Source organism: Cnephaeus nilssonii, assembly GCF_951640355.1.
Source record: "Cnephaeus nilssonii genome assembly, chromosome: X".
In the NCBI taxonomy this organism is placed as follows: Eukaryota; Metazoa; Chordata; class Mammalia; order Chiroptera; family Vespertilionidae; genus Cnephaeus; species Cnephaeus nilssonii.
Genome location: NC_137071.1, coordinates 79,321,756 through 79,348,491, shown reverse-complemented (window position 1 = coordinate 79,348,491; position 26,736 = coordinate 79,321,756). Strand labels below are relative to the sequence as shown.

Genomic DNA, 26,736 nt, shown 5'->3' with positions numbered 1-26,736 from the left:
AATTGCAAAGCACACATTAAAGCGGGGCCATTTAGACAGGCTTCCTCACTTAGACACCCAGAGACTGCACTAGCTTCAATCAAACACTTGAATTTAATGCACCACAGCCCTCTCCTATATGCAGTAGGCTATTTCCTGCAAACAAGAAGTCATGATTCTCGAAAGGAAATTACAAAAACTGCTCATGTTTAAAAATAAGACTATAAAATGCGTCTTCAAACATTTGATGGGTGGACAAAGATAAGTGGATGCAAGCTTATCAATAGATCTGATACTCTATTTTGTAACACTTGAGAAATATTTATACAATGAATGCTAAATAGATCTTAAATAAAGTAATTTGCCAATAAAATTGCATTCCATAAAAAAACAAGTACACAATTAGAGAGCACACTTACCTATCTAAATAATTAACAATATTGGGGTTCTTATTTTCCCTCATGACCAGAATTTCATTAATAATTAATTCCTTTTTGGGCTGCTGTTGAAGGTTCATCTGCTTTATGGCCACCTGAATGATGATTAAAATATAAGAATGTATTACAATTATTAGGCCAAAAACAAACATCCATATTTTGGGGTATACAAATTCTTTAAGAAGCTTTGTCTTGGTGCCACAAAGCCCCCTTTTCTGTGGTTAATCATGAGTAAACTATCCACTTCAGATACTTTAGACACCAATAAAGAAAACTACAATATCAATCCAGTGGTACCCATTTTTTTTTTCAGGCGTAGATGCCATCAGAGGAAATCTGATTAATATGAATAAAGGAAAGTAAAAGTCAGTATTGAATATTAGCACTTACCTCTTGTCCTGTTGCAATGTCCAGTGCTGTATAGACTGTACCCGATGCCCTGTGAAGGTGAAAATTATCAACTGAATTAGCAATCAAAGTGCTATCAATATGTTGTCTTTGAAATAAATGTAATTTTTTTAGGAGAAGGATATCAACAAACTCAAGATTAAAGGATGAAGTAAAAAAGTAACAACCATTTTGTACAGTAATTACACCAGAAGTAGTCATGGCATATTTCTTTTGGTGGGCCAGGAAATCCAGTCAGACTTCCTGGCAGCAGTCTGTGTGCCATGGTACTACACAGTAATAAACTGAGCAAAGTGGCCTTGCTCCTTTTAGGAATCTCCTGGAACATTTTAAATACTCCTTGGATGTTGCAACAACCAACATGACAGTTATCTAATTAAATTTAAGTATAGTTTAGGAAAGAATATATCTTTTTTTTTTTTTGCTTAGTCAACTGTAAGTTAATTGTTTCTTTTATCATATAAACAGAGTAGCTTTTAAAATATATTTCTAATTCTTTTTTTATTATATATTTTTTTATTGATTACAGTGAGGAAGAGAGAGGGATAGAGAGTTAGAAACATCGATGAGAGAGAAACATCGACCAGCTGCCTCTTGCACACCCCCTACTGGGGATGTGCCCGCAACCAAGGTACATGCCCTTGACTGGAATCGAACCTGGGACCTTTCAGTCTGCAGGCCGACGCTCTATCCACTGAGCCAAACCGGTTTCGGCAATATATTTCTAATTCTTAATATCTTCATCTAACAAATAAATCATTCTCAGTGCTGTACTTAACCAATAGCTACACAAACCAATAACAATATGGCTTTACTGTTAAGCCTTTTTTTTCTTTTTGCTATATTTCTCAACAGCTTCTACTATGAGGTTACACTCCACTATGCTTTTAAAAATATATCATTTCTTAACTTGGTAGTACTCATGTGTCCATTATATAACTTGAATTACAAGGCTCCTTTGCTTTTCAAATAGAAATTGTCTAATAAAGCTGACGTCATGGTAAAATTTTGTGAAACACTTATGCATCCTGAAACACCTCCCCACCTCCCATCTCCAGGAAAAGCAAAAACCTAGTCATTTTTGTGGAAATGTTTGTGGTGAATAAAAAAAGAGGAGGAAGAGGAGGAGGAGGGGGAGGAGAATAGAGATCAGTTCTGTAATTCACCAGGAATAGTAATGCTTTAACACTGCTGTCTAAACTTTCTGGTAATTGTTGTTTCTCATTTGTTCTCTATGTATCCCTTGCTGTTTTGTTTTTTGAGTCCAGGAATTCTCTTGCTATGTCAGCCATTTCCTTGTCATTTTTCCCTCTGGATGAGCTAAAATATTTATCACAGGCCTAGGAAGTTTACATTACCTGTTCCTAAGGATTAAAATTGGTGGTGTAGTTTAAGGAATATTTGAGTACTAATAGAGATTTGAGTTCTAATGTTTGTCCTAACATTAACAAGCTGTGTGACCTTAGGCTAGTCAATTCCACTCTCTGTGTTTCAGTCCCCTCACTGGGAAAATAGTAATCACAATAACAAATAACATATATTCAGCATGTTGCATGTGTCAGAAGAATTTTATATAAACTGTCTTATGTCATCCTTACCGTATTTCTATAAGGCAAGTGCTATTATTCCCATATTATAGATAAGGAATCTGAGGCTCAGAGAGGTTAAGAAACCTGTCCAAGGTTATAGAGTTTATAATCTAAGCCTGTCTGACTCTTTGACCTGCAAAATATAGAAAATGGGTTACTTAATTTTTAATATTCTTTAATTCCATTATCTAGCATCTATAAACTGTAGTGCTCTTGTCACTCTGCATGGGTATTTAAATATCTATTGAAATTAGAGTGAGAAATCACACTTAATCAATAGGTGCTCTCTAAACCAGAATTTGGTAATTTCAGAAATTCCTTAGGTTTAAGGATTATATTAAACAAGTTGCTCTCTCAATTTTATATATTTGAAATTCAGGGCTCAGAACACATAGTTGGTGTTCAATAACTATTTGTTGAATAAACCAAATAATAAAAGTCTTTTTAAGCAAACATGCAATTGAAATAAAACCTTGCATTTATGTGAAGAAAGCATTTCTTCTTTTACTCAAGTATACATAAAACTCTTCCCTCTTGGGAAAAAAAAATCAGACCTTCCTGATTTTAGAGGCCAGTTTGTGTTTTGCCCTTCCAAACTCAGAATTACCTGAGTTTAAAGGAACAGGTCACCTCAACCTAGTGTGTACTAGTATTTCAGTTGTATAAGCCCTGAGCAACTACTCAAATTTATATGCAGAATTAAATTTAAAAATGCCTTTACTTGGTTTATTCCTATATATGTAGACCACTTGCTCAATTCCTTCAGATGCAAAAAAGTGATGATATCTGCAAAATTAGATAAAGTATTTCTATCTCTTAGAAGTCAGAGAATTAAATGGCACAGTCTGTGTAAGCATTTAGCCATGTTCCCAGATCAGAGTTAGTGCTTTAATATGGTAACTGCTAATATTGTCATTGTTGTTGCTGCTGCTGTTACTGGTTTCGCAGTAAGGATGATTCACTTGCTGAGTTGTTAGTTGGCTCTTCCCATTCTCCCAGCCAAAACATTGTTAGCGTCCATCACTATTTTTAAAAAGGACAAGGACTATTAGAATACTTTTTAGAGGTTCCATGTCCTTTTTTTCTTACTGAAGTGGTTTTGACTTTTTATTTTTCTTTTATAAGAAAATACACTAAACTATGAGTTCTTTTTTTTAACTGATTTCAGACAGAAAAGGAGAGGGAGAGAGAGATAGAAACATCAATGATGAGAGAGAATCATTAATTGGCTGCCTCTTACACACCCCCTACTGGGGATCCAGCCGGCAACCCAGGCATATGCCCTTGACCAGAATAGAACTAGGGGTCCTTGAGTCCACAGGCCAACACTAGCCACTGAGCAAAGCCTGCTAGCGCTGCCTTTTTCTTTAAGTTTGGAATCCCTTTATCAAATGAGGAAAGCTTTATCATATGCAGAAACCCTCCATATAAAACGGGAGCTATTCCAGTGAAAGCCTAGAGAGAGAGGCCCAAAATTTCTGCCAAGGTGGCTTTCCTCTTTTTCACCATCTCATCCTCCACTCTCTAAGCCCATTTCCACTGTCCTAGGGGTTAAAATTGTGATTGACTTGAAGTGTAAGGGGGATTCGAGTTTAACATCTCTAGACCTTAACCTTTCAAATCCTTGGGTTTTTTGTGACTCCCCTCCCTTAGCCCTTTATTATTTTAAAATTACTAAAGTTCTAGAGAGGAGAGAAAGATGGCGACCGTCAGGAAGGTAGGGAGGGAGAGTGTGTGATCGAGTGAAGGAGTGACAGAGGTGTGTGTGGACGCGTGTGGGTGTGTGTGTGAGTGAAATAGGGACAGTTAGACCCTGCAGTTCTTCCAGGGGGCTTCCAATCCGGGCAGTCTTAGATGGCAAAACCCTGAGGCCACTGCAAATACTCCGGGGAGGACACAAGTGGCACAGAGACCACACCATCTTGAAGAACAGAACTGCTTGAGACTAGAATCCTAGCCTTGCCACCACCCAGTCTGGTCTCAAAAGCAAACCAGGACACTACAGCCACTCTGGTAGAAGACCTGCCAGCCCAGCTGCAGATGCACGGACCCTGGGACCTTCACTTCCAAAGGTGTGCTGCCTGACAGCAGTAAGTACAACCTGCCCCTCCCCCAGGGCTAGAACTCAGGATTCGCCATGTTCCCAGCCCCCTAGGCACCCAGGCACTCCACTACCCAGGCAGTGCATGGGAACCACTAAGAGCCCCTGAGGGTGTGATTCTGCACAGACAAGGGTGCGCGGCCCTGCAGTACAAATTCTGAACTGCTTCTTCTTAAATAACTGCCCACGGACACCCTGGCTGTGCAACTTCAGTGCCAGAGTGCGTCAGAGCTCTGCACGGGCAAACGCACCACCAGTTTGCACACACACTTCCAGAGCCTGCAAACTCATGGCCACAGACAAAGGAAGGCATCCTGCACCCATATATCCACAGGGTCCTCTGGGGAGCTGCTTTGAGCCCCTGCTGGGTGTGATTCTGTACAGGCAAGGACACGCTGCCCCACAGTGGAAACTCTGAACTCCTTTCTCCTGAATAACTTCCCACATACACCCTAGCTGTTTAACTTCAGTGCCAGGGCCCCGCAGAAAGCGTCAGAGCTCTGCACGGGAAAAAGCACCACCAGTTCGTGCGCACACTTCCAGAGCCGGCAAACTCACGGCCACAGACAAGGGAAGGCACCCTGAGTCCATATACCCATAGGGTCCTCTGGGGAGCTGCTTTGAGCCCCTGCTGGGTGTGATTCTGTACAGACAAGGACGCACTGCCCCGCAGCAGAAATTCTGAAACCCCTGTTCCTGAATAACTTCCCACAATCACCCTAGGTGCTCAACCCCAGTGCCAGGACCCCTCAGAGCGCATCAGAGCTCTGTGCCGGCAAATACACCTCCACAGATGCAAATTTTCAACAGGTAGGCACCCTGAGCCCATCTACACACAGGGCGCTAGTGGGAGCCACTGTGAGCTCCCTCAACAGACGGTTCCTGGGTGCCACTGTGAGTTCCCGCTGGACACGTGCAATTTCAACTAAGGGTGCAAGACAGCAAAAACTAGGACACTCTCCTCCATAGCTGCTGACTTCTAGACACCACAGTTGTGCCTCTCAAGAGTTCAGGCCTACATCAAGAGAACCCAAATAGCTCAAATAGGGAGCTACACTACATTACCAAGCCCAGGAGAACTGAGAGATTACACCAGTAGCACCATCCCCAAAAGAACCTGGGTAGCAAAGCAAGTGGATCTACAACTAAAACATTACAGGAAAACATGGGAAGACAAAAAAAGCTATCCCCAAAGGAAAGGAAAAGAGGAATATCCAGAAAGGGAGTTAAATTAATCTGAAGTTAGCAGCTTACCAGAGATAGAATTGAGAGTAATGGTTATAAGGATGTTTAAACGGTTGGAGGACAAATGCACACAACTCAATGAGACCTATAAGGAGCTGAATGAGAATGTCACCAACATTACAAGAAACCAAGAGCAGATAAAGAACGACATAGCTGCAATAAAAAACACAATGGAAGGCTTAAAAAGTAGACTAGAAGAGGCTGAGGACTGCATCAGCGAAGTAGAAGACAAGGTAGAAAAACACACAAACATGGCAGCAACTGGAAAGAAGACTAAAAAGGAAGAGGAGAGCCTAAGGGAGCTTTGGGATAACACAAAAAGAAATAACAATTGCTTAATAGATATACCAGAAGGAGAGGAAGAGAAGCAAGGAATAGAAAACCTGTTTGAAGAAATAATGACAGAAAACTTCCCTGATATTGGCAAGAAAAAAATATATCCAAGTCCAAGAAGTACACAGAGTCCCAAACAAGTTGAACCCCAAAAGACGGACGGCAAGACATATCATAATTAAATTGACGAACACCAACGACAAAGCAAGAATCTTAAAGGCGAAAAAGATGGTGACCGGCTGGAAGGTAGGGAGAGAGTGTGAGTGAGGAACCCATAGAGGAGAGTGTAGACGTGTGTGTTGTGTGTGTGTGTGTGTATGAGCTAGGGTCAGTTAGATTCTGCATGTCTTCCAAGGGGCTCCCTAACTGGGCAGTCCTAGACGGCGCAGCCCCGCGCATAAAGTGGACACTTCTCAGCAGCTGGTGCGGACGCGGAGACCACGCCATCTTGGGAAACAGAGCTGCCTGAGACTCGGATCCTGGCTTCTGACACAAAACAGGACCCTGCAGCCACTGGGCACAGAGAACTGCTATCACAGCTTCAGACCAACAAACAACAAGAATCCAGACTTCTCAGCAGAATTCCGTGAGTCAAAGAGCCTACCCCACTCCCAGCAGGCGCGCGGAGAGCGCCATAGTAATTGATAGACCCGCCCCTCCCCCAAGCTGCTGAGCGCTCACAGGCGTGCGGAGAGCGCCATATTAACTGATAGACCCGCCCCTCGCCCAAGCTGCCGAGCTTTGCGCAGGGACGCGCTCCCCCCTAGGGAATTTGGCGCGCTCGGGATAGAAGCAGCTCCCCGTCGGGGAAATCTGTCAGTGCGCACAGAGGGCTCCCCTTCCGGGAATTTGGCTTGCGGGTCACAGCTCCCCCTTCTGGGAATCTTAGAGTGTGCACAGAAGGGCTTCCCTTTGGGGAAGTTGGCGCGCAGGACGGACTCCGCCCCCTTTCCGGGACTCTGGGAGAGTGCACCACGGAGCCAGCTCACCTTCAGGATTTTAAGAATGTGCGCTCTAGCCGGTTTGGCTCAGTAGAGAGAGCACACACAGGACGCAGCTCCACTCCAGGGAATTTGGCATGCCAGACACAGCTGCCTGGGATCCCTGACTCACAGCGCATTCACACTAAGAGCCAGCGACCACAATTGTTGGTGCATGCACACACAGGGACCCTGATTCTCAACGAGAAACCACACAAGGAAACAGAGACTTTGACACTCGAGTCTTGGGGCAGACACAGGGAAACTCTGACTCCTGGCACATGCTAAGGATCTCATTTTCGGCACATACCAACAGTGTGGTGCAGACAGGGCCCCTGATTCTAAGTGTGCAAACGAGACCACACGGAACACTGGGGACACTGACCCTGGGCAAGTCTGGTTCCCACCAACCAAAGGCAGCCACACGTCCTAGTGTCAGAGCACTTCAGTGAAACTCGGGTGGAGCGAAGTCCCCACAGCACACGGCCCAGGTCCACGCAAACGGAAGCTTGAGCTTTCTGGTAATAGCCAGAATGGGGAAACGAAATAACTCACAGAGGAAAGAAAATGTGGAGTCGCCAAGAAAGGAAATTAGTGAAACTGAAGCTTGCAACATGACCGAAAAGGAGTTCAGGGTAATGGTCGTGGAATTTATACATCGGATGGATGAGAAAATCAACAACTTATGCAAGAATCAGGAAGAAATGAAAAGTGATATAGCTACAATCAAAAACACCATGGAAAGTTTCAACAGTAGACTACAAGAAGCAGAGGACCGAATTAGTGAGTTAGAAGATCAGGTACAGAAACAAGCTCAATCTGAACAGCAATTGGAGAAAAAAATTAAAAAGCAGGAGGAAAGCCTAAGGGAGCTTCGGGACAACATGAAACAAAGTAACATGCGTATAATAGGGCTGCCAGAAGGACAAGAAGAGCAGCAGGGATTAGAAAATCTATTTGAAGAAATAATGACAGAAAACTTCCCGGATATGGGAAAGATAAAAGTTACGCAAGTAAAGAGAGTCCCAAGCAGGATCAACCCCAAAAGACCCACACTAAGACATGTCATAATTTCAGTGGCAAATATAAATGATAAAGAGAGAATCCTAAAGGCGGCAAGAGAGAGACAGAGAGTTACCTACAAAGGAACACCCATCAGATTGTCAAATGATTACTCAACAGAAACAAAAGCTAGAAGAGAATGGAAGGAGGTATACAAAGTGTTGCCAAGCAAAGGACTGAATCCAAGAATACTATCTCCAGCAAGGCTATCAATCAAAATTGAAGGGGCAATCAGGTCCTTCAAAGACAAAAAAAGGCTCAGTGAGTTTATCACCACCAAACCAGCAATGCAAGAATTGCTAAAGGGAATACTGTAAAAAGAAGAAATAAACAGGTAAGAAGGAATACAGACACAAAAATGGATATGACTGCAAACAAATACTTTTCAGTAATAACATTAAATGTAAACGGACTAAATGCTCCAATCAAAAGACATCGAGTAGCTGAATGGATAAAAAAACATGACCCATGTATATGCTGTCTACAAGAGACCCACCTCAGAACAAGAGACTCACACAGATTGAAAGTGAAGGGATGGAAAAATATCTTTCAGGCAAATGGAAATGAAAAAAAAAAGCTGGGGTAGCAATACTTATATCTGACAAAATAGACCTCAAAGTAAATGCCATAACAAGAGATAAGGAAGGCCACTTCATAATACTAAAGGGAGAAATCCAACAAGAAGAAATAATTCTGGTAAACATATACGCTCCCAATATAGGAGCACCCAAATACATAAAAAAACTCCTGGAGGATATCAAGGGAGAGATTAATAGCAATACAATCATAGTAGGAGACTTTAATACCCCACTATCACCACTGGACAAATCCTCTAAACAAAAAATCAGCAAAGAAACAGCAATCCTAAATGACTCACTAGACCAGATGGAATTAATTAACATCTTCAGAACATTTCACCCCAAAGCCACAGAATATACATTCTTCTCAAGTGCACATGGGTCATTTTCAAAGATAGACCATATGCTGGGTCACAGGCAAAGTCTCTTCAAATTCAAGAAGATAGAAATTATATCAAGCATCTTCTCAGATCACAGTGGCATAAAACTGGAAATCAACTACAATAAATACAATCCAAAGAAATCAAACACATGGAGACTAAACAGCATGCTATTAAATAAGGACTGGGTCACCAGAGAGATCAAGGAAGAAATAAAAAACATCATGGCAACAAATGACAGTGAAAACACAACAATCCAAAATCTATGGGACACAGCGAAAGCAGTCTTGAGAGGGAAGTTCATAACTCTAAAAGCCTATTGCAAAAAACAAGAAACAATGGTAATAAATTACTTAACCCTACAACTCAAAGAGCTAGAAAAGGCACAGCAAGAAAAGCCCAGTGTAACCAGAAGGAAGGAAATAACAAAGATCAGAGCGGAGATAAATGACATAGAGACCAAAGAAACAATACATAAGATCAACAAAACCAAGAGCTGGTTCTTTGAAAGGATAAACAAGATTGATGGACCTCTAGCCAGGCTCACCAAGAAGCAAAGAGAGAGGACCCAAATAAACAAAATCAGAAATGAAAGAGGTGAAATAAAAACAGACCCCGCTGAGATACAAAAAGATTGTTACAAAATACTACAAACAACTCTATTCCAACAAACTGGACAACCTGGAGGAAATGGACACATTCCTAGAAAAATATAACCTTCCAAGAATCAATCAAGAAGAATCTAAACAGCTCAATAGGCCAATAACTATGGACGAAATTGAAGCATTCATCAAAAAGCTTCCAGCAAACAAAAGCCCGGGGCCTGATGGCTTCACAGGAGAGTTTTACCAAACATTCAAGGAAGAACTAAAACCTATCCTCCTCAGACTATTCCAAAAAATTCAAGTGGAAGGAACACTTCCAAGCTCCTTCTATGAAGCCAGCATCACCCTAATACCAAAACCAGATAAAGACAACACAATGAAAGACAATTACAGACCAATATCCCTCATGAACATAGATGCCAAAATCCTCAACAAAATTCTAGCAAATCGGCTCCAGCAGTACATCAGAAAGATCATACACCATGACCAAGTAGGATTTATCCCAGGAATGCAAGGATGGTACAATATCCGCAAATCAATAAACGTGATACATCACATAAACAAATTGAAAGATAAAAATCACACAGTCATATCAATTGATGCAGAAAAAGCATTTGACAAAATCCAACACCCTTTCTTGATAAAAACTCTCAACAAGATGGGAATAAAAGGCTCATACCTCAACATAATACAAGCTATATATGATAAACCCACAGCAAACATCATACTCAATGGACAAAAACTAAAACCATTTCCCCTAAGAACAGGAACAAGACAGGGATGCCCACTCTCACCACTCCTGTTTGACATAGTACTGGAAGTATTAGCCATTGCAATTAGACAAGAAGAAGAAATAAAAGGCATCCAAATTGGAAAAGAACAAGTAAAGCTGTCTTTATTTGCAGAGGACATGATATTGTACATAAAACATCCAAAAGACTCCGGCAAAAAACTAATAGACTTAATAAAGGAATTCGGCAATGTAGCAGGATACAAAATTAACGCCAAGAAATCTATGGCCTTTCTATACACCAATAGTGAACTTACAGACAGAGAGACTAAAAAGGCAATCCCATTTACCATCGCGCCAAAAAAATTAAGATACCTAGGAATAAACTTAACTAAGGAGGTAAAAGACCTATACTCGGAAAACTACAGGACACTGAAAAAAGAGATAGAGGAAGACGTAAACAGATGGAAGAACATACCATGTTCATGGATTGGTAGAATCAACATCATTAAAATGTCCATACTACCCAAAGCAATCTATAGATTCAATGCACTCCCCATTAAAATACCAACGGCATATTTCACAGACCTTGAAAGAACTCACCAAAAATTCATCTGGAATAAAAAAAGACCCCGAATAGCCACAGCAATCCTGAGAAAGAAGAATAAAGTAGGAGGGATCTCAATACCAGATTTCAAGCTGTATTACAAAGCCACTGTTCTCAAAACAGCCTGGTACTGGCACAAGAACAGACATATAGATCAATGGAACAGAATAGAGAATCCAGATATTGACCCAAACCACTATGCTCAATTAATATTTGACAAAGGAGGCATGAACATACAATGGAATAAAGACAGTCTCTTCAATAAATGGTGTTGGGAAAATTGGACAGATACATGCAAAAAAATGAAGCTTGATCACCAACTTACGCCATACACAAAAATAAACTCAAAATGGATACAGGACTTAAACATAAGACGGGAAACCATAAAAATGCTAGAGCAATCCACAGGCAGCAAAATCTCAGACATATGCCAAAAGAAATTCTTCACTGACACTGCTCCTAGGGCAATGGAAGCTAAAAAGAAAATTAACAAATGGGACTACATAAAAATAAAAAGCTTTTTCACAGCAAAAGAAACCATCAACAAGAAGGCCCACTACATGGGAGAACATATTTGCAAATGGCATCACTGATAAAGGTTTAATTTCCAACATCTACAGGCAGCTTATGCAACTTAATAAAAGGAAGATAAATGATCCAATAAAAAAATGGGCAACAGACCTAAATAGAATCTTTTCAAAAGAAGACAGAAGGAAGGCCAAGAGACACATGAAAACATGCTCAACGTCACTAATTATCCGAGAGATGCAAATCAAAACAACAATGCGGTACCATCTCACACCTGTCAGAATGGCTATCATCAACAAATCAACAAACGACAAGTGTTGGCGAGGATGCAGAGAAAAAGGAACCCTCGTGCACTGCTGGTGGGAATGCAGATTGGTGCAGCCACTGTGGAGAACAGTATGGAGTTTCCTCAAAAAACTGAAAATGGAACTCCCATTTGACCCAGCAATCCCACTCCTGGGAATATATCCGAAGAAACTAGAAACACCAATCAGAAAGGATATATGCACCCCTATGTTCATAACAGCACAATTCACCATAGCTAAGATTTGGAAACAGCCTAGGTGCCCGTCAGCAGATGACTGGATCAGAAAACTATGGTACATCTACACAATGGAATACTATGCTGCCATAAAAAAGAAGGAATTCTCATCATTTGCAGCAACCTGGATGGAATTGGAGAACATTATGTTAAGTGAAATAAGTCAGTCAATGAAAGAAAAATACCACATTATCTCACTCATTTATGGATAATAAAGAACATTATAAACTTGAACAAAAAGATAGATACAGAGACAGTAAATCATTAAACAGACTGTCAAATTACAGGGGGAAGGTTAGGGAGAGGTGGGGGAGATAAGAGATCAATCAAAGGACTTGTATGCATCCATATAAGCATAACCAATGGACGCAAAACTCTGGGGGGTGAGGGCATATATGGGAGTGGGGTGGGGGGGCAATGGTAAGATATGTACACATATAATCCTCTCTAATAAAATGGTAATATGCAAATTAACCATCACTCCGCTACACAAGCCACGCCCACCAGCCAAGCCACGCCCACCAGCCAATCAGGGCGAATATGCAAATTAACCCCAATCGAAGATGGCTACAGCCACAGAGAGAAAGGTTTCCCAGGTAACAGAGGAAGCCATGCTTTCCATAGCCGTTGTAGGCCTAAGCCTCCACTCAAGCTACAAAGTTTCAATTATAGAAGGTAAACAAATTCAAACAAATGGCGGCAGAATGGAGCTTGAGAGAGCAGGCCAGGGTTGCCGGCGGCAACAGGGGAAGCAAAGCTTTCCGCACACCCTGGCTGGGCTCACCGGCTTAAGGCTACAAAGTTTCAATTGTAGAAGGTGAATTAACTGCCACAGAAATGGCTGCCGCCCCAGGCTACAAAGTTTCAATTGTAGAAGGAAAATAAATTCCAGATACCAGGGCCTCCCCTTGGGTTGCCAGGGGGCGTGGCCAGCCTGCCAACCACCACAGGCCCCTCGCTCAGGCCGCCCCACACCCCAAGGGAACCCCCACCCTTATCTGTGACCCCCTTCAGGGCAAACCAGCTGGCCCCCACCTGTGCACCAGGCCTCTATCCTATCTCATAAAAGGGTAATATACAGATTGATCATCACTGCAACACACAATATAGCTGCCCCCCTGTGGACACAATATGGCCACCACAAGATGGCCAGCAGGAGAGGGCAGTTGGGAGGCACCCGGCCTGCAAGGGAGGGCAATTGAGAGGGACCAGGCCTGCAAGAGAGGGCAGTTGAGAGGGACCAGGCCTGCAAGGGAGGGCAGTTGGAGGTGATCAACCCTGCAGGAGAGGGCAGTTAGGGGTGACCAGGCTGGCAGAGGAGGGAAGTTGGGGGCAAGCAGGCTGGCAGGGGCGCAGTTAAGCATCAACCAGGCTGGCAGCAGAGTGGTTAGGGGGTGATCAGGCTGGCAGTCAGAAGCGGTTATGGGCAATCAGGAAGGCAGGCAGGCAAGCAGTTGGGAGCCAGCAGTCCTGGATTGTGAGAGGGCAGTCGGACATCCCTCCAGCAGTCCCAGATTGGAGAGGGTACAGGCTGGGCTGAGGGACAACCCCCTGCCGTACACGAATTTCGTGCACCGGGCTTCTAGTACCTTAATAAAAAAATTGGAAAAAAAAAAGAATCTTAAAGGCTGTCTGCCAGAGAGAGACAGAAAGTTACCTACAAGGGATCTCCTATAAGAATATCAACTGATTTCTCAACAGAAACACACCAGGCCAGAAGGGAATGGAATGAAATATACAAAGTGATGCAAAGCAAGGGTCTGAATCCAAGAATTCTATACCCAGCAAGGCTATCATTCAAAATTGAAGGTGGAATCAGGAGCTTCACAGACAAAAAAGGGCTAAGAGTGTTTATCGCTACCAAGCCAGCAATGCAAGAAATGCTAAAGGGACTGCTGTAAAAAGAAGAAAGAGAAAGGCAAGAAGAAACACAAACACTAAGGGACAATATGACAACAAACAAGTACTTGTCAATAATAACATTAAACGTAAATGGATTAAATGCACCAATCAAAAGACATAGGGTAGATGAATGGATAAGCAAACATGACCCATATATTTGCTGTCTACAAGAGACCCACCTCAGAGCAAAGAATTCCCACAGACTGAGAGTGAAGGGATGGAAAAATATTCTTCAGGCAAATGGAAATAAGAAAAAATATGGGTTTGCGATACTTATTGCTGATAAAATGGACCTCAAAGTAAAGACCATAAGAGATAAGGAAGGCCACTACATAATACTAAAGGGAGCAATTCAACAAGAAGTTGTAACTCTGGTAAACATATATGCACCCAATGCAGAGCACCCAAATACATAAAAAATCTCCTGGACAATATCAAAGGAGAGATGGACATCAATACAATCATAGTAGGGGACTTTAATACACCACTGACATCACTGGGTAAATCCTCTAGACAAAAAATCAGAAAAGAAACAGCAATTATAAATGATACACTAGATCAGTTGGACCTAATTGACATCTTCAGAGCATTTCACCCCAAAGCCATGGAATATACGTTCTTCTCAAGTGCACATGGGACATTTTCAAAAATAGACCACATATTGGGTCACAAGCAAAGTCTCCCCAAATTCAAAAAGATTGAAATCATAATCAAACATTTTTTTCAGACCACAATGGCATAATATTAGAAATAAACTACAATAAAAACATTCCAAAAAAACAAAACACTTGGAGGCTGAATAGCATGCTACTAAACAATGATTGGGTTATCAATGAGATCAAAGAAGAAATTAAAAACATTCTGGAGACTAATGACAATAATAACACAACATTGCAAATCCTATGGGACACAATGAAAGCAGTCCTGAGAGGGAAGTTTATAGCTCTACAGGCCTACCTCAAAAAACAAGAAAAAATGGTAATAGATAATCTAAATCAACAACTCAAAGAATTAGAACGGGAGCAACAAGAAAAGCCCACGGTGAGCAGAAGAAAGGAAATAATAAAGATCAGAGCAGAAATGAAAGACATAGAGACCAAAAAACCAATACAAAATATCAATTAAACCAAGAGCTGGTTCTTCGAAAGGATAAACAAGATTGATGAACCTCTAGCCAGGCTCACCAAGAAGCAAAGAGAGAGGACCCAAATAAACAAAATCAGAAATGAAAGAGGTGAAATAACAACAGACCCCACCGAAATACAAAAGATTATTAAAAAATACTATGAAAAACTCTATTCTAACAAACTAGACAACCTGGAAGAAATGGACACATTTATAGAAAAATACAATCTTCCGCCGAAACCAGTTTGGCTCAGTGGATAGAGCGTCGGTCTGTGGACTGAAAGGTCCCGGGTTCGATTCTGGTCAAGGGCATGTACCTTGGTTGCGGGCACATCCCCAGTAGGGGGTGTGCAGGAGGCAGCTGATCGATGTTTCTCTATCATCGATGTTTCTAACTGTTATATCCCTCTCTCTTCCTCTCTGAAAAATACAATCTTCCAAAACTTACTCAGGAAGATTCTAAAAATCTCAATAAGCTGATAACTATGGAAGAAATTGAAGCAGTCATCAAAAAGCTTCCAGAAAACAAAAGCCTGGAGACAGATGGCTTCACAGGGGAATTTTACCAAACATTCAAGGAAGAACTAAAATCTATCCTCCTCAGACTATTCCAAAAAATTCAAGAGGAAGGGACACTTCCAAGGTCCTTCTATGAAGCCAGCATCACCCTAATACCAAAACCAGATAAAGACAACATAATGAAAGAGTATTACAGTCCAATATCCCTCATGAACATAGATGCCAAAATCCTCAACAAAATTCTAGCAAATCTGATCCAGCGGTACATCAGAAAGATCATACACCATGACCAAGTAGGATTTATCCCAGGGATGCAAGAATGGTGCAGTATACGCAAATCAATAAACATGATACATCATATAAACAAATTAGAGATACAAATCATATAGTCATATCAATTGATTCTGAAAAATCATTTGACAAAATCCAACACCCTTTCTTGATAAAAACTCTCAGCAAGGTGGGAATAGAAGGATCATACCTCAACATAATAAAAGCCATATATGACAAACCTACAGCCAACATCATACTCAATGGGCAAAAACTAAAACATTTCCCCTAAGAACAGGAACAAGACAGGGATGCCCACTCTCACCACTCTTGTTCAATATAGTGCTGGAAGTACTAGCCATTGCAATCAGACAAGAAGAAGAAATAAAAGTCATGCAAATTGGAAAAGAAGTAAAACTGTTCTTATTCGCAGATGACACGATACTATACATAGAAAACCCTAAAGACTCCATAAAAAAATTATTACATTTAAGAAATGAATTTGACACTGTAGCAGGATACAAAATTAACACCAAGAATTCTATGGCATACACCAATAGTGAACTTACAGAAAGAGAGACTAAAAAAGCAATCCCATTTACCATGGCACCAAAAAAATTAAGATACCTAGGAATAAACTTAACTAAGGAAGTAAAAGACCTATACATGGAAAACTACACGACACTGAAAAAAGAGATAGAGGAAGACATAAACAGATGGAAGAAGATACCATGTTCATGGATTGGTAGAATCAACATAATCAAAATGTCCATACTAACCAAAGAAATTTATAAATTCAATGCACTTCCCATTAAAATACCAACGGCATATTTCACAGACCTAGAACGAACCCTCCAAAAATTCACCTGGAATGAAAAAAGACCCCGAATAGCTACAGCAATCCTGAGAAAGAAGAACAAAGTAGGTGGGATCTCAATACCAGATTTCAAGTTGTATTACAAAGCCACTGTTCTTAAAACAGCCTGGTACTGGCACAAGAACAGACACATAGATCAATAGAATAGAATAGAATAGAATAGAATAGAATAGAATAGAATAGAGAACCCAGAAATCGACTCAAACCACTATGCTCAATTAATATTTGACAAAGGAGGCATGAACATACAATGGAGTCGAGACAGTCTCTTCAACAAATGGTTTCAGGAAAATTGGACAGATACGTGCAAAAAAATGAAACTAGATAACCAACTTTCACCATACACAAAAATAAATTCAAAATGGATAAAGGACTTAAACATAAGACTGGAAACCATAAATATACTAGAGGAATCCACAGGCAGCAAAATCTCAGACATATGCCAAAAGAACTTCTTCACTGATACTGCTCCTAGGGCAATGGAAGCTAAAGAGAAAATAAACAAATGGGACTACATCAAAATAAAAATCTTTTGCACAGCAAAGGAAACCATCAACAAAACAACAAGAAAGCCCACTGCATGGGAGAACATAGTTGCCAATGATATCAAAGATAAGGGTTTAATCTCCAACATTTACAGAGAACTCATACAACTTAACAAAAAGAAGATAAACAACCCAATCAAAAAATGGGAAACTGATCTAAATAGACACTTTTCGAAAGAAGACAGAAGGAAGTCCAAGAGACATATGAAAACCTGCTCAAAGTCACTAATCATCAGAGAGATGCAAATCAAAACAACAATGTGGTACCATCTCACACCTGTCAGAATGGCTATCATCCACAAATCAACAAACAACAAGTGTTGGCGATGATGCAGAGAGAAAGGAACTCTTTTGCACTGCTGGTGGGAATGCAGACTGGTACAGCCACTGTGGAGAACAGTATGGTGTTTCCTTAAAAAACTAAAAATGGAACTCTCATTTGACCCAGTGTACCCACTCCTAGGAATATATCCCAAGAAACTAGAAACACAAATCAGAAAGGATATATGTACCCCTATGTTCATACCAGCACAATTCACAATAGCTAAGATTTGGAAACAAACCAAATGCCCATCAGCAGATGAGTGGATTAAAAAACTGTGGTATATCTACACAATGGAATATTATACTGCAGTAAAAAAGAAGGAGCTTCTACTATTTGTAACAACATGGATGGAGATGGAGAGCATTATGCTAAGTCAAATAAGCCAGGCAGAGAAAGATAAATATCACATGATCTCACTCATTTGTGGAATATAATGAATGGTATAGACTGATGAACAAGAACAGATCCAGAGACTGAGAAACGTTGATCAGAACCTCAAACCTCAGGGAAGGAGGGGGTCAGTGGGAGAAAGGGAGAGAGATCAACCAAGGGATTTGTGTACATGCAATAAGCCTAATCAATGGACACAGACAACAGGAGGGTGGGGCACAAATTGGGGATGGGGGGTAATGGGGGAATAAGGACACATATAATAAAAATATTAATAATAAAAATAAAAAATTTAAAAAATATAAAAAAGAAATTGTGAGGTAATCAGAAACCCAAGGATGCCTGAGAACATCTTACTTGCCATGCTAACAGTCATCAGCTGTATGGTAATATTACCTGGGGCTAATGGGGAAGTATTTTGGACTTATGTTCCTGACCCTTCATGGGTAAAACCCTTATGTGGGCTGACCCCCTCCTAATGTAGTCACCAATAATACCAAACACCTTGGTCATCCAGAATGATCATGGGGGGCGGGGGGCGGCAAGGAAGTATAATTACACAGCGGTCTCCACCCAACTTCCCTTTTGTATGACACAAAATCAAACCATTGCTCCTTTGTATGTAAAATTAAAGAGAGGTTTTTGGCTTGTGTGGACACCAAAGAAAGGGACTACCACTACTTGCTCCTGGGAGAGGAGTAGAAAATGTAACTAAGACCTTGTCTATACAAAAAGAAATTGGCAGCCAGTTTGAAATGGAATTGTCATGGCCTAGAGCAAAGAATATCCTTACATGATATTATTCTACAGTGTCATTATAATTTTTCCCAGATTTGTGTTATCCCCGTTACCTATAATAATACCTCGCACCCTTGGGTATCAATAAAAAAATCATCTTTTTGGTGCTTGGAGACAAAGGCAACACATCTCTAGATATTTTAGAATTTCAACAACATAATATACAATTAGCCCAAACAAACTTACAAACTAATTCTTTGAATGTCTGGCAGCAATTTAAAAAGGACATGAAAGGATTTAATCCCTTCCAATGTGTAGAGGGCTCCCTGGGAAGGCACCTAAGCATTCTATATTGGCTCCTCTTGCCCTTTTGGCCAAGAGGGACCCTCTTCTCACAATCCAATTGTCCACAGCTGTTGCCTGAGCTTTCCATTCATGCCAAGGTTGAAGCCTCGTGATGACTGGTACTATGGATCTGTCTCTCGCCCAGTGGGGTGAGCTGGGTCCTCCCTGGAGAAGAAACCTGGGTTCTACAAGATATGTGATCAGTGCTGGGGCCCTGCCAGCAGGCGAGGGGATCCCAAGGCAGGTGCTGGGCATGGAGGCCACGGGGGCGTAGGTGACCAAGGAGACAGAATTGAACTTCACATCACCCTGCTTGGCCCCGGAGGATGGCTGGTTAGCCAGAGATGGGTAAGATTCCTCAGGGAAGAAACAACTTAAGACAGGCACAGTCGCAAAGGGGCCATCAGGAGAGAACTTGGGGGTCAACAGAGGCGGGCACAGACCTTCACCCCCCAAGTTTTCAGGGGCCTGAACCCTCACCCCTGCTGAGGGAGGTCTCCTGCCCCCATGGCTGCTTAGCTTCCCATGCCCAGCTCAAATTGGGACCCAGGTAACAGACAGAGACTTGGCCGACAACAGATGCCCTCTCACTGAAACAAGACTTGATGGAGATGTCTTGTACCCATGATCTGGGGAACTGAGGTCTTTGATATCTAAACCCAGCCTAGCACCAGGAATGCTCAGGGCCTACTCAAGAAGGCAAATAATCCTTTCCACTAATATTTACAGGGTAAAATAAGATGGTTGTTAGAGTATTAAATTTGACAGTAAAATAGTAGTCAAGTTTTCAGGCTAATTTAAATTGGCTAATTGAAATAAGTGAATATTCTAGGAAAATCAATTGTACTGGACAAAAAGCTGTTCCTAAAGTGATAACTAAAATTTTTATTGGTAGTTCATCTCATGGTAAAATTGTGTAACATGTAATGAACCTAAAGCAGTCACATTTTAGTGCAAAAAAATTAAAATTTAAAAGCTATCAAGATTACAGCATAAAATTTCCAAAAGTCTCCTAATATTTAAACCAAAAAAGTGGGGATAGTAGAAGAATATCATGTAAGGATAAATATCCTGTAAGTAGATTACATCTAGAAAATTTTTACTTTAGAAAATTAACTTTCATTTGTAATGCTAATAGCAAGACACCCATGTAAAACATACATGGGGTCAAAACAAGCCAAAGGAAAATCATTTGGGCAAAAAAATGAAAAAGGATCGAAAGTCAAATTTATAGAAAAGCTTCCTTTATTAACATTTGGTCGAGAATATGTTTGTATATTTTCAGAAAACAACTCCAAGACCATGTGGATTCCTGCAACAGAGAGGAATTGACAGGAGTGCTCCAGTCATGAAGACAGAAGAAAAACAGTCCGGAAGATGCTGACAATGCCTTGCCATACTAGCAGTCAGCAGTTGTGAGTCACTGCAGGTTGCCCAGGACCAAACCAGAGAGGGTCGGACCTGCATTACCACCATTTGTCCACCATCCAGAACTGAAATATCATTGCTGTTATGCACACATAAGTAACTGTTGGACATAGAAATTGGGACTCAAAAGAACTGTTGGCCCAGAAAGAAACTCACTATAGACTGATTCATTTGCCTCTCAGCATAACCATTATTGCTTGTCTCATTTTCGGTTGTTATAAGTGAATTTCTAGTATCACATGAGCTCACTCATCTAGGGGAAATGATGAACAACATAGACTGATGAACAAGAACAGCATCGATCAGACTGTCAGACCTCAGAGGGAAAGTAGGGGAGGGTGGGGTTAAGGGAGATAGATCAACCAAAGGACTTGTGTGCTTGCATATGAGCCTAACCAGTGATCACGGACAACAGGGGGGTGGGGGCATGTGTGGGGAGGGGTTTGGGATGGGAATGGGGGGGATGAGGACAAATATGTGATACCTTAATCAATAAAGTAAGTTTAAAAAGAGATGAAAAAAAATAAAATAAAATTACTCAAGTTTTAAACCTAGAATACCAATATCTTGGCTTATATGGAATTGCCAAGAATCCCTAATCCAAAGAGTTTTAAAGACCCTGAAACTCTAGGAATCAGTTATTAACTAAAAAATGAACTTTACTCCTCACTTCTCCTTCCCCGGTCTTATTGCACACATGCAGTTGTCTAGTGGGAACCATTTTTCCCTTCCTTCCAACTCTTGTCCCAGAATTTAAAATGGTGATCTCCTCCACTTCACTTCTCACACCCAACCCCCACACCAAACATGTTGTTAGCCATTTGGAATTCACTGCTTTGACCAATAAGTTGTTGGTTGTCCCAACTTTCAGCCTTTGTAGAATCCTTAATTCAAACACACATACTCAGGTACTAACTTGCAGAGTAAAATTTAGTGCTATCTCCACCTCCTTCTTAGCACCTCTAACAACCTCTCTGTACCCCAATTCTGATGCTTTTCCATATTCTAACTGGCACATATGTGAATTTCACTTCTCTTATTAATCTATTAAAGAACTCTCTTTGTTCACTGTTGGGTTAACAAGAACAGTACTCACTCCCATCAACTCAAATCTTCCCAGGTTCACATCCTACCAGTTCCTAGTTGTGTGACCCTGGGTAAATAATTTAACCTCTCTGTGGCTCAGGATTAGAGAATAAAATGTATACAGTATTTAAAAAACAGTTCTGACATATAGTAATTGCCAATAAATATTAGCAAACATCATCATCATCATCTATCTTCATTATCATCCACAGACTATAATTTTATTTGTATGCCATTTAATTATATTAATTCATATTATCCCTCTTTTCCAATTTTATTGAAGCCAGAATGCAGAAGGAAGAACATTTGTTTATGATGGGCTTTTGTTTATTTATTACAAGACTCAGCCATTTAGATGATATAAATAAATAAACATTATGCAGACTCAAAGAAAAATAGAGATCATCTAAGATGACACAGCTAATATGTAACAAAAGTCTCCTAATTTTGAGAAAAATATTTTCAGTTAACCTATACTGTGGTTCAAGAATATTAAACCAACCAATTATTCAACTGTTGGGTCTCATCATCAAATATAATGTGATGTTTACTGCTGGGTACATGGCATTACATTAAATGCTTTACCAACAGTTTCTTCTTGACCTGGCCAAGCACTTAACACCCAAATGAAAACATTGGCATATGTTCTAAAGGGTCTACAAAGAAACATACAATTCACTATTTCTCTTTTTTCCTCCTAAGACAAATCAGTTTAATTATCAACAATCTTCGTCATGTTTTGATGCTTCCTCCTAAGACCCAATGTCAACCCATTATCATGTGTAGTCGCTAAGCAGCAACATGGTAAGACATAATTTAGATAAGTCACTCTGGTTCGAGCATAGCAATGGATTAGAGGAAGAAAGAAAGGACAGGAAAATGAGGCTAGTAGGAAGCTCATGGACTGGTGCAAAAGAAAATGGCAAGAGGATTAGAGACCTCAATGTGGTCCAAGGAGAACCTCCTAGGAATAAGATTGAGGGAGTCAAAAGGATAGGGCAGTGTTCACATTTAAGTTTTTAAAAATATAAATCTAATGTTAATGAGGTCACAGTCAAGGATTTAATACACATTTAGAATGGCTATTTTTTACAACTATTCTTATTTCTGCTGCTGCTGCTGCTGCTGCTAGAAAAGGCTATTATCATTGATTGAGCCTTACTTTCTGTCTGCTCTCTGTAGATGGATGGATAATCTCACTTAATGCTCACCCTATACAACCCTATGAGGTAAGTTCTAGCATTCTCATTTTACAAATGAGAAAACTGAAACTGGAAAATAGTAAATAGCTTGTCCAAGCTTACATAGTCAGCATATAAACTAAAAAATGCATTAGTTTGACTCCACAGCCCATGCTCTTAACCAACATTTCATATTCTGTTATATTTAGCATTTTTACATCAATGTTAAGTGCAAGTGTAGTACTTCCCAAAGTTCGCATTTGTATGTACTATGCTAAGCTGCCTCCCTAAAATACAGGGGTGAGCAAAAGTAGGTTAACAATTGTATGTGAAGCACAGTTTATTCTTATATTATTATTTATTTATTATTGTATGTAAAACTGTAAACCTACTTTTGTCTACTCCTATATTTCTCATCTCTAATTTCCTGCTCACTTAGTCCATGTGTCCCTTGTAAGCTATTTAGTTTGTCGCTGGACATGGTACTTTGGTACTTTGGTATAACTATACAAGATGGTTCTTCTGTTTTATGATTCAGTTAGAATTTGGTAATGTGCCAAGAGTGGATTATGACTAGGATTAATTCTTAGAATTGGACTTTATCTTCTGCTGAGTATTTAAGATACAGTTACTACTTTTAGGCCATTGTCTAGAGATTGTCTTGGTATATTAATGCACTTGACATAAAAAATAGATAGATATCATCTTGTCTAATACCACCTACTATACATTTACTTGTTATGTTGAGACACATACCCTTTAAGGCTCAGGAATGGAGATGAACAATGTTACCATCACATGCAATACTTTCAGAGAGAGAGAGTTTCACAGTATTTTTTTGTGTGATTTATCTCTTGAAAATGTACCACTAAATTAAAAAAAATAAAATTATATAAAAATCATGTTTACTCAGTCTCTTTCTAAGTACACAGGATATAGGGAAGGCCAAGTAGTATAGTTTGTAATTATGAGGATTATGAATCTGAATAGGAAATATTTTATTCTTCAGCTAAGGTATGGCTTTCCCCAGAGTATTCATGGTCATTTAAATTTAAATAGAGCTATAACACATTATGAGTGTGGGGCCAGGGAGCTCAGTGGGTTATAGTCCAGTGATAATGAGGCCACAGTTACAGGGCTTAATCTATGGAAAGGCCAGATAACTCTCAACTACTCATTCCAACATTAAGTTTAAGCAGCTGTTTCACAATGTGCACCATTGGTTTCAAGAGGGCCTAGACAGGCAAAGGGGGCAGGTGGCTTAACACAAGCTCATTACTATGGCTGTAAAAAACAACTTAAAGTGCACAAACGCTGCTAATGGTGGTGGACCGAGTGGCATCATCTTTCTTTATAAGGTACAGCAAACAACTCAGTGCTTTTAAAAACAAAAAACATCTTCCATTGCTCTATAAGCATTATTCTTCACAAATGCTAATCTACTTCCAATCTCCTTCATCACAAAGCCTATTATAAATCTCAGACAATATTAATTTAGTGCCTCACAGCAGTGTTCTACCATGTATGGCCCAAAATAGATCCCATGAGGAAGAAAATACTTTTTGAGTGGGTGGCCTTATGCAAAGAATCATGTCTGTAAGCACACAGGACACTGTTTCTGCTCCTGTCCATAGTTTCTCAAAGATAAACAAGTCAGAGGTTTTATTCTCAGCACTTATCCCTGAGTTCTATATTGTACTCTGCTTTGCCAGGTTCTTTATTCAAGCTATTATTAATCAAGTCCTTTTAGAAACAAGTTTCAAAATGATTCAACTTCAATATGGGAACTTCATGTTAGAGCAAGAAGTGGGCTCTTCATTGAGAAGCAAAGTCTGAAAAATACCTAATATATTTACTTTCTCAAGCCTTAAGACTAAAACTAAAGCCTTAATTTAGAATGACAGGGATTGAGGGCTTGTAAAAAAAGTTTGTTTGCAATCAATGGATTGATCATATTATCATCCTAATGTATAAAGAGCCAGGTGTTGTCATAACAGAACGTACAACCGGTCACCATGAAGTGCATGGAGCACCTCTCCCCCCGCTCTGTGCCCCTGAGCCGCTCATCATGAAGGAGGGGTGGTGACAGGCGGGACTGGGGACTGTTGAGTGGTGGCGGTGGCAACGGGCTGCTTCACAGGGTGGCAGCGAGTTTAGCAGAGCAGTCACCGGGCGGCAGCGAGTTTCATGGAGCAGTTGCGGGTAGGGAGAGCCTTGTGGAGCAGTGGCGGGGTGGGGGGAGTTTCGCGGAGTGTCCATCTGCAAGCTTTGCGGAGTGGCAGCAAGCTTCATAAAACAGTCAAGGGGCATGGGGAGCCTTGCAGAGCAGTCATGGGATGAGGGGAATTTCATGAAGCAGTCTAGGGGCAGGGGGAGCCTCATGGAGCAGTTGAGGGGCCACCACCATCTTGGAGCTTTTTGGGGCGGGGAGCTTCACCTAGCATCGCAGGGAGGCAGAGGCCAGCGACAGAGGCCAGGCTAGGCCTAGGGACCCTAACCGTGTACGATTCCATGCATGCTGGGCCTCTAGTTCTATATAATTATACAACTGGCAAACATCCAATGTTTGACAAAATTCCTTTGGCCAAACATATATCTTTACACCTAGGAGAACAATGATTTCAAGAGATGCTTCCATTGTCATTTTCTGACAAGTTTAGCTTCATGGCTGATAAAATCTACAAAGAGATGAGATATGCAACAAAGATACTTTGGCATAATATAGACATGGACTATATTGGCCAATGGATTCTTCAGGATAGCCTTTGTTTTACCATACTATTTCTTTTTTTTAAATTTAATAAATCTTTATTGTTCATATTATTACAGTTGTTCCTCTTTTTTCCCCCCAATAGCTCCCCTCCACCTGGTTCCCATCCCACCCTCTTCCCTTACCTCCCCCCCCCCACTGTCCTCATCCATAGGTGTACGATTTTTGTCCAGTCTCTTCCCACACCCCCCATACCCCTTTACCCCTGAGAGTTGTCAGTCCACTCCCTTTCTATGCCCCTGATTCTATTATATTCACCAGTTTATTCTGTTCATCAGATTTTTAATTCACTTGATTTTTAGATTCACTTGTCGATAGATATGTATTTGTTGTTCATAATTTTTATCTTTACCTTTTTCTTCTTCTTCCTCTTCTTAGAGAATACCTTTCAGCATTTCATATAATACTGGTTTAGTGTTGATAAACTCCTTTAGCTTTTTCTTATCTGTGAAGATCTTTAGTTGACCTTCAATTCTGAATGTCAGCTTGGCTGGGTAGAGTACCCTTGGTTGTAGGTTCTTGCTATTCATCACTTTGACTATTTCTTGCCACTCCCTTCTTGCCTGAATAGTTTCTGTTGAGAAATCAGCTGACAATCGTATGGGTGCTCCCTTGTAGGTAATTAACTGTTTTTCTCTTGCTGCTTTTAATATTCTCTCTTTGTCTTTTGCTCTTGGCATTTTAATTATGATGTGTCTTGGTGTGGTCCTCTTTGGATTCCTTTTGTGTGGGGTTCTCTGCGCTTCCTAGACTTGTAAGTCTATTTCTTTCACCAGGTGGGGGAAGTTTTCAGTCATTATTTCTTCAAATAGGTTTTCAGTATCTTGCTTTCTCTCTTCTTCTGGCACCCCCATAATTCTTATGTTGGAACGCTTGAAGTTGTCCCAGAGGCTTCTTACACTATCTTCAAATTTTTGGATTCTTTTTTATTTTAGTTTTTCCAGTTGAGTGATTTTTGTTTCTTTGTATTTCAAATCTTTGACTTGATTCTTGCATTCCTCTAGTTTGCTGTTGGGTGTCTGTATAATATTTTTTTATTTCAGTCAGTGTATGTTTAATTTCTAGTTGGTCCTTTTCCATATCTGCGAGGGTCTCGCTAAATTTATCAGCCTTTTCTAGGAAATTCTTGAAA

The 26,736-nt window shown here is 40.5% G+C and overlaps 1 protein-coding gene across 1 annotated transcript in view; it reads right to left on the bottom strand.

The window, feature by feature from the left end:
- Positions 1-26,736, bottom strand: part of PAK3 (p21 (RAC1) activated kinase 3) — a 411,616-nt gene that overhangs the window by 40,639 nt on the left and 344,241 nt on the right. Inside the window, exons 12-13 of the mRNA XM_079765689.1 lie at positions 807-855; positions 399-511 (exon numbers count right to left, since the gene is read on the bottom strand). Of these exons, the coding sequence (XP_079621815.1) occupies positions 399-511; positions 807-855 (162 nt within the window). The remainder of the gene's footprint in view (positions 1-398; positions 512-806; positions 856-26,736) is intronic.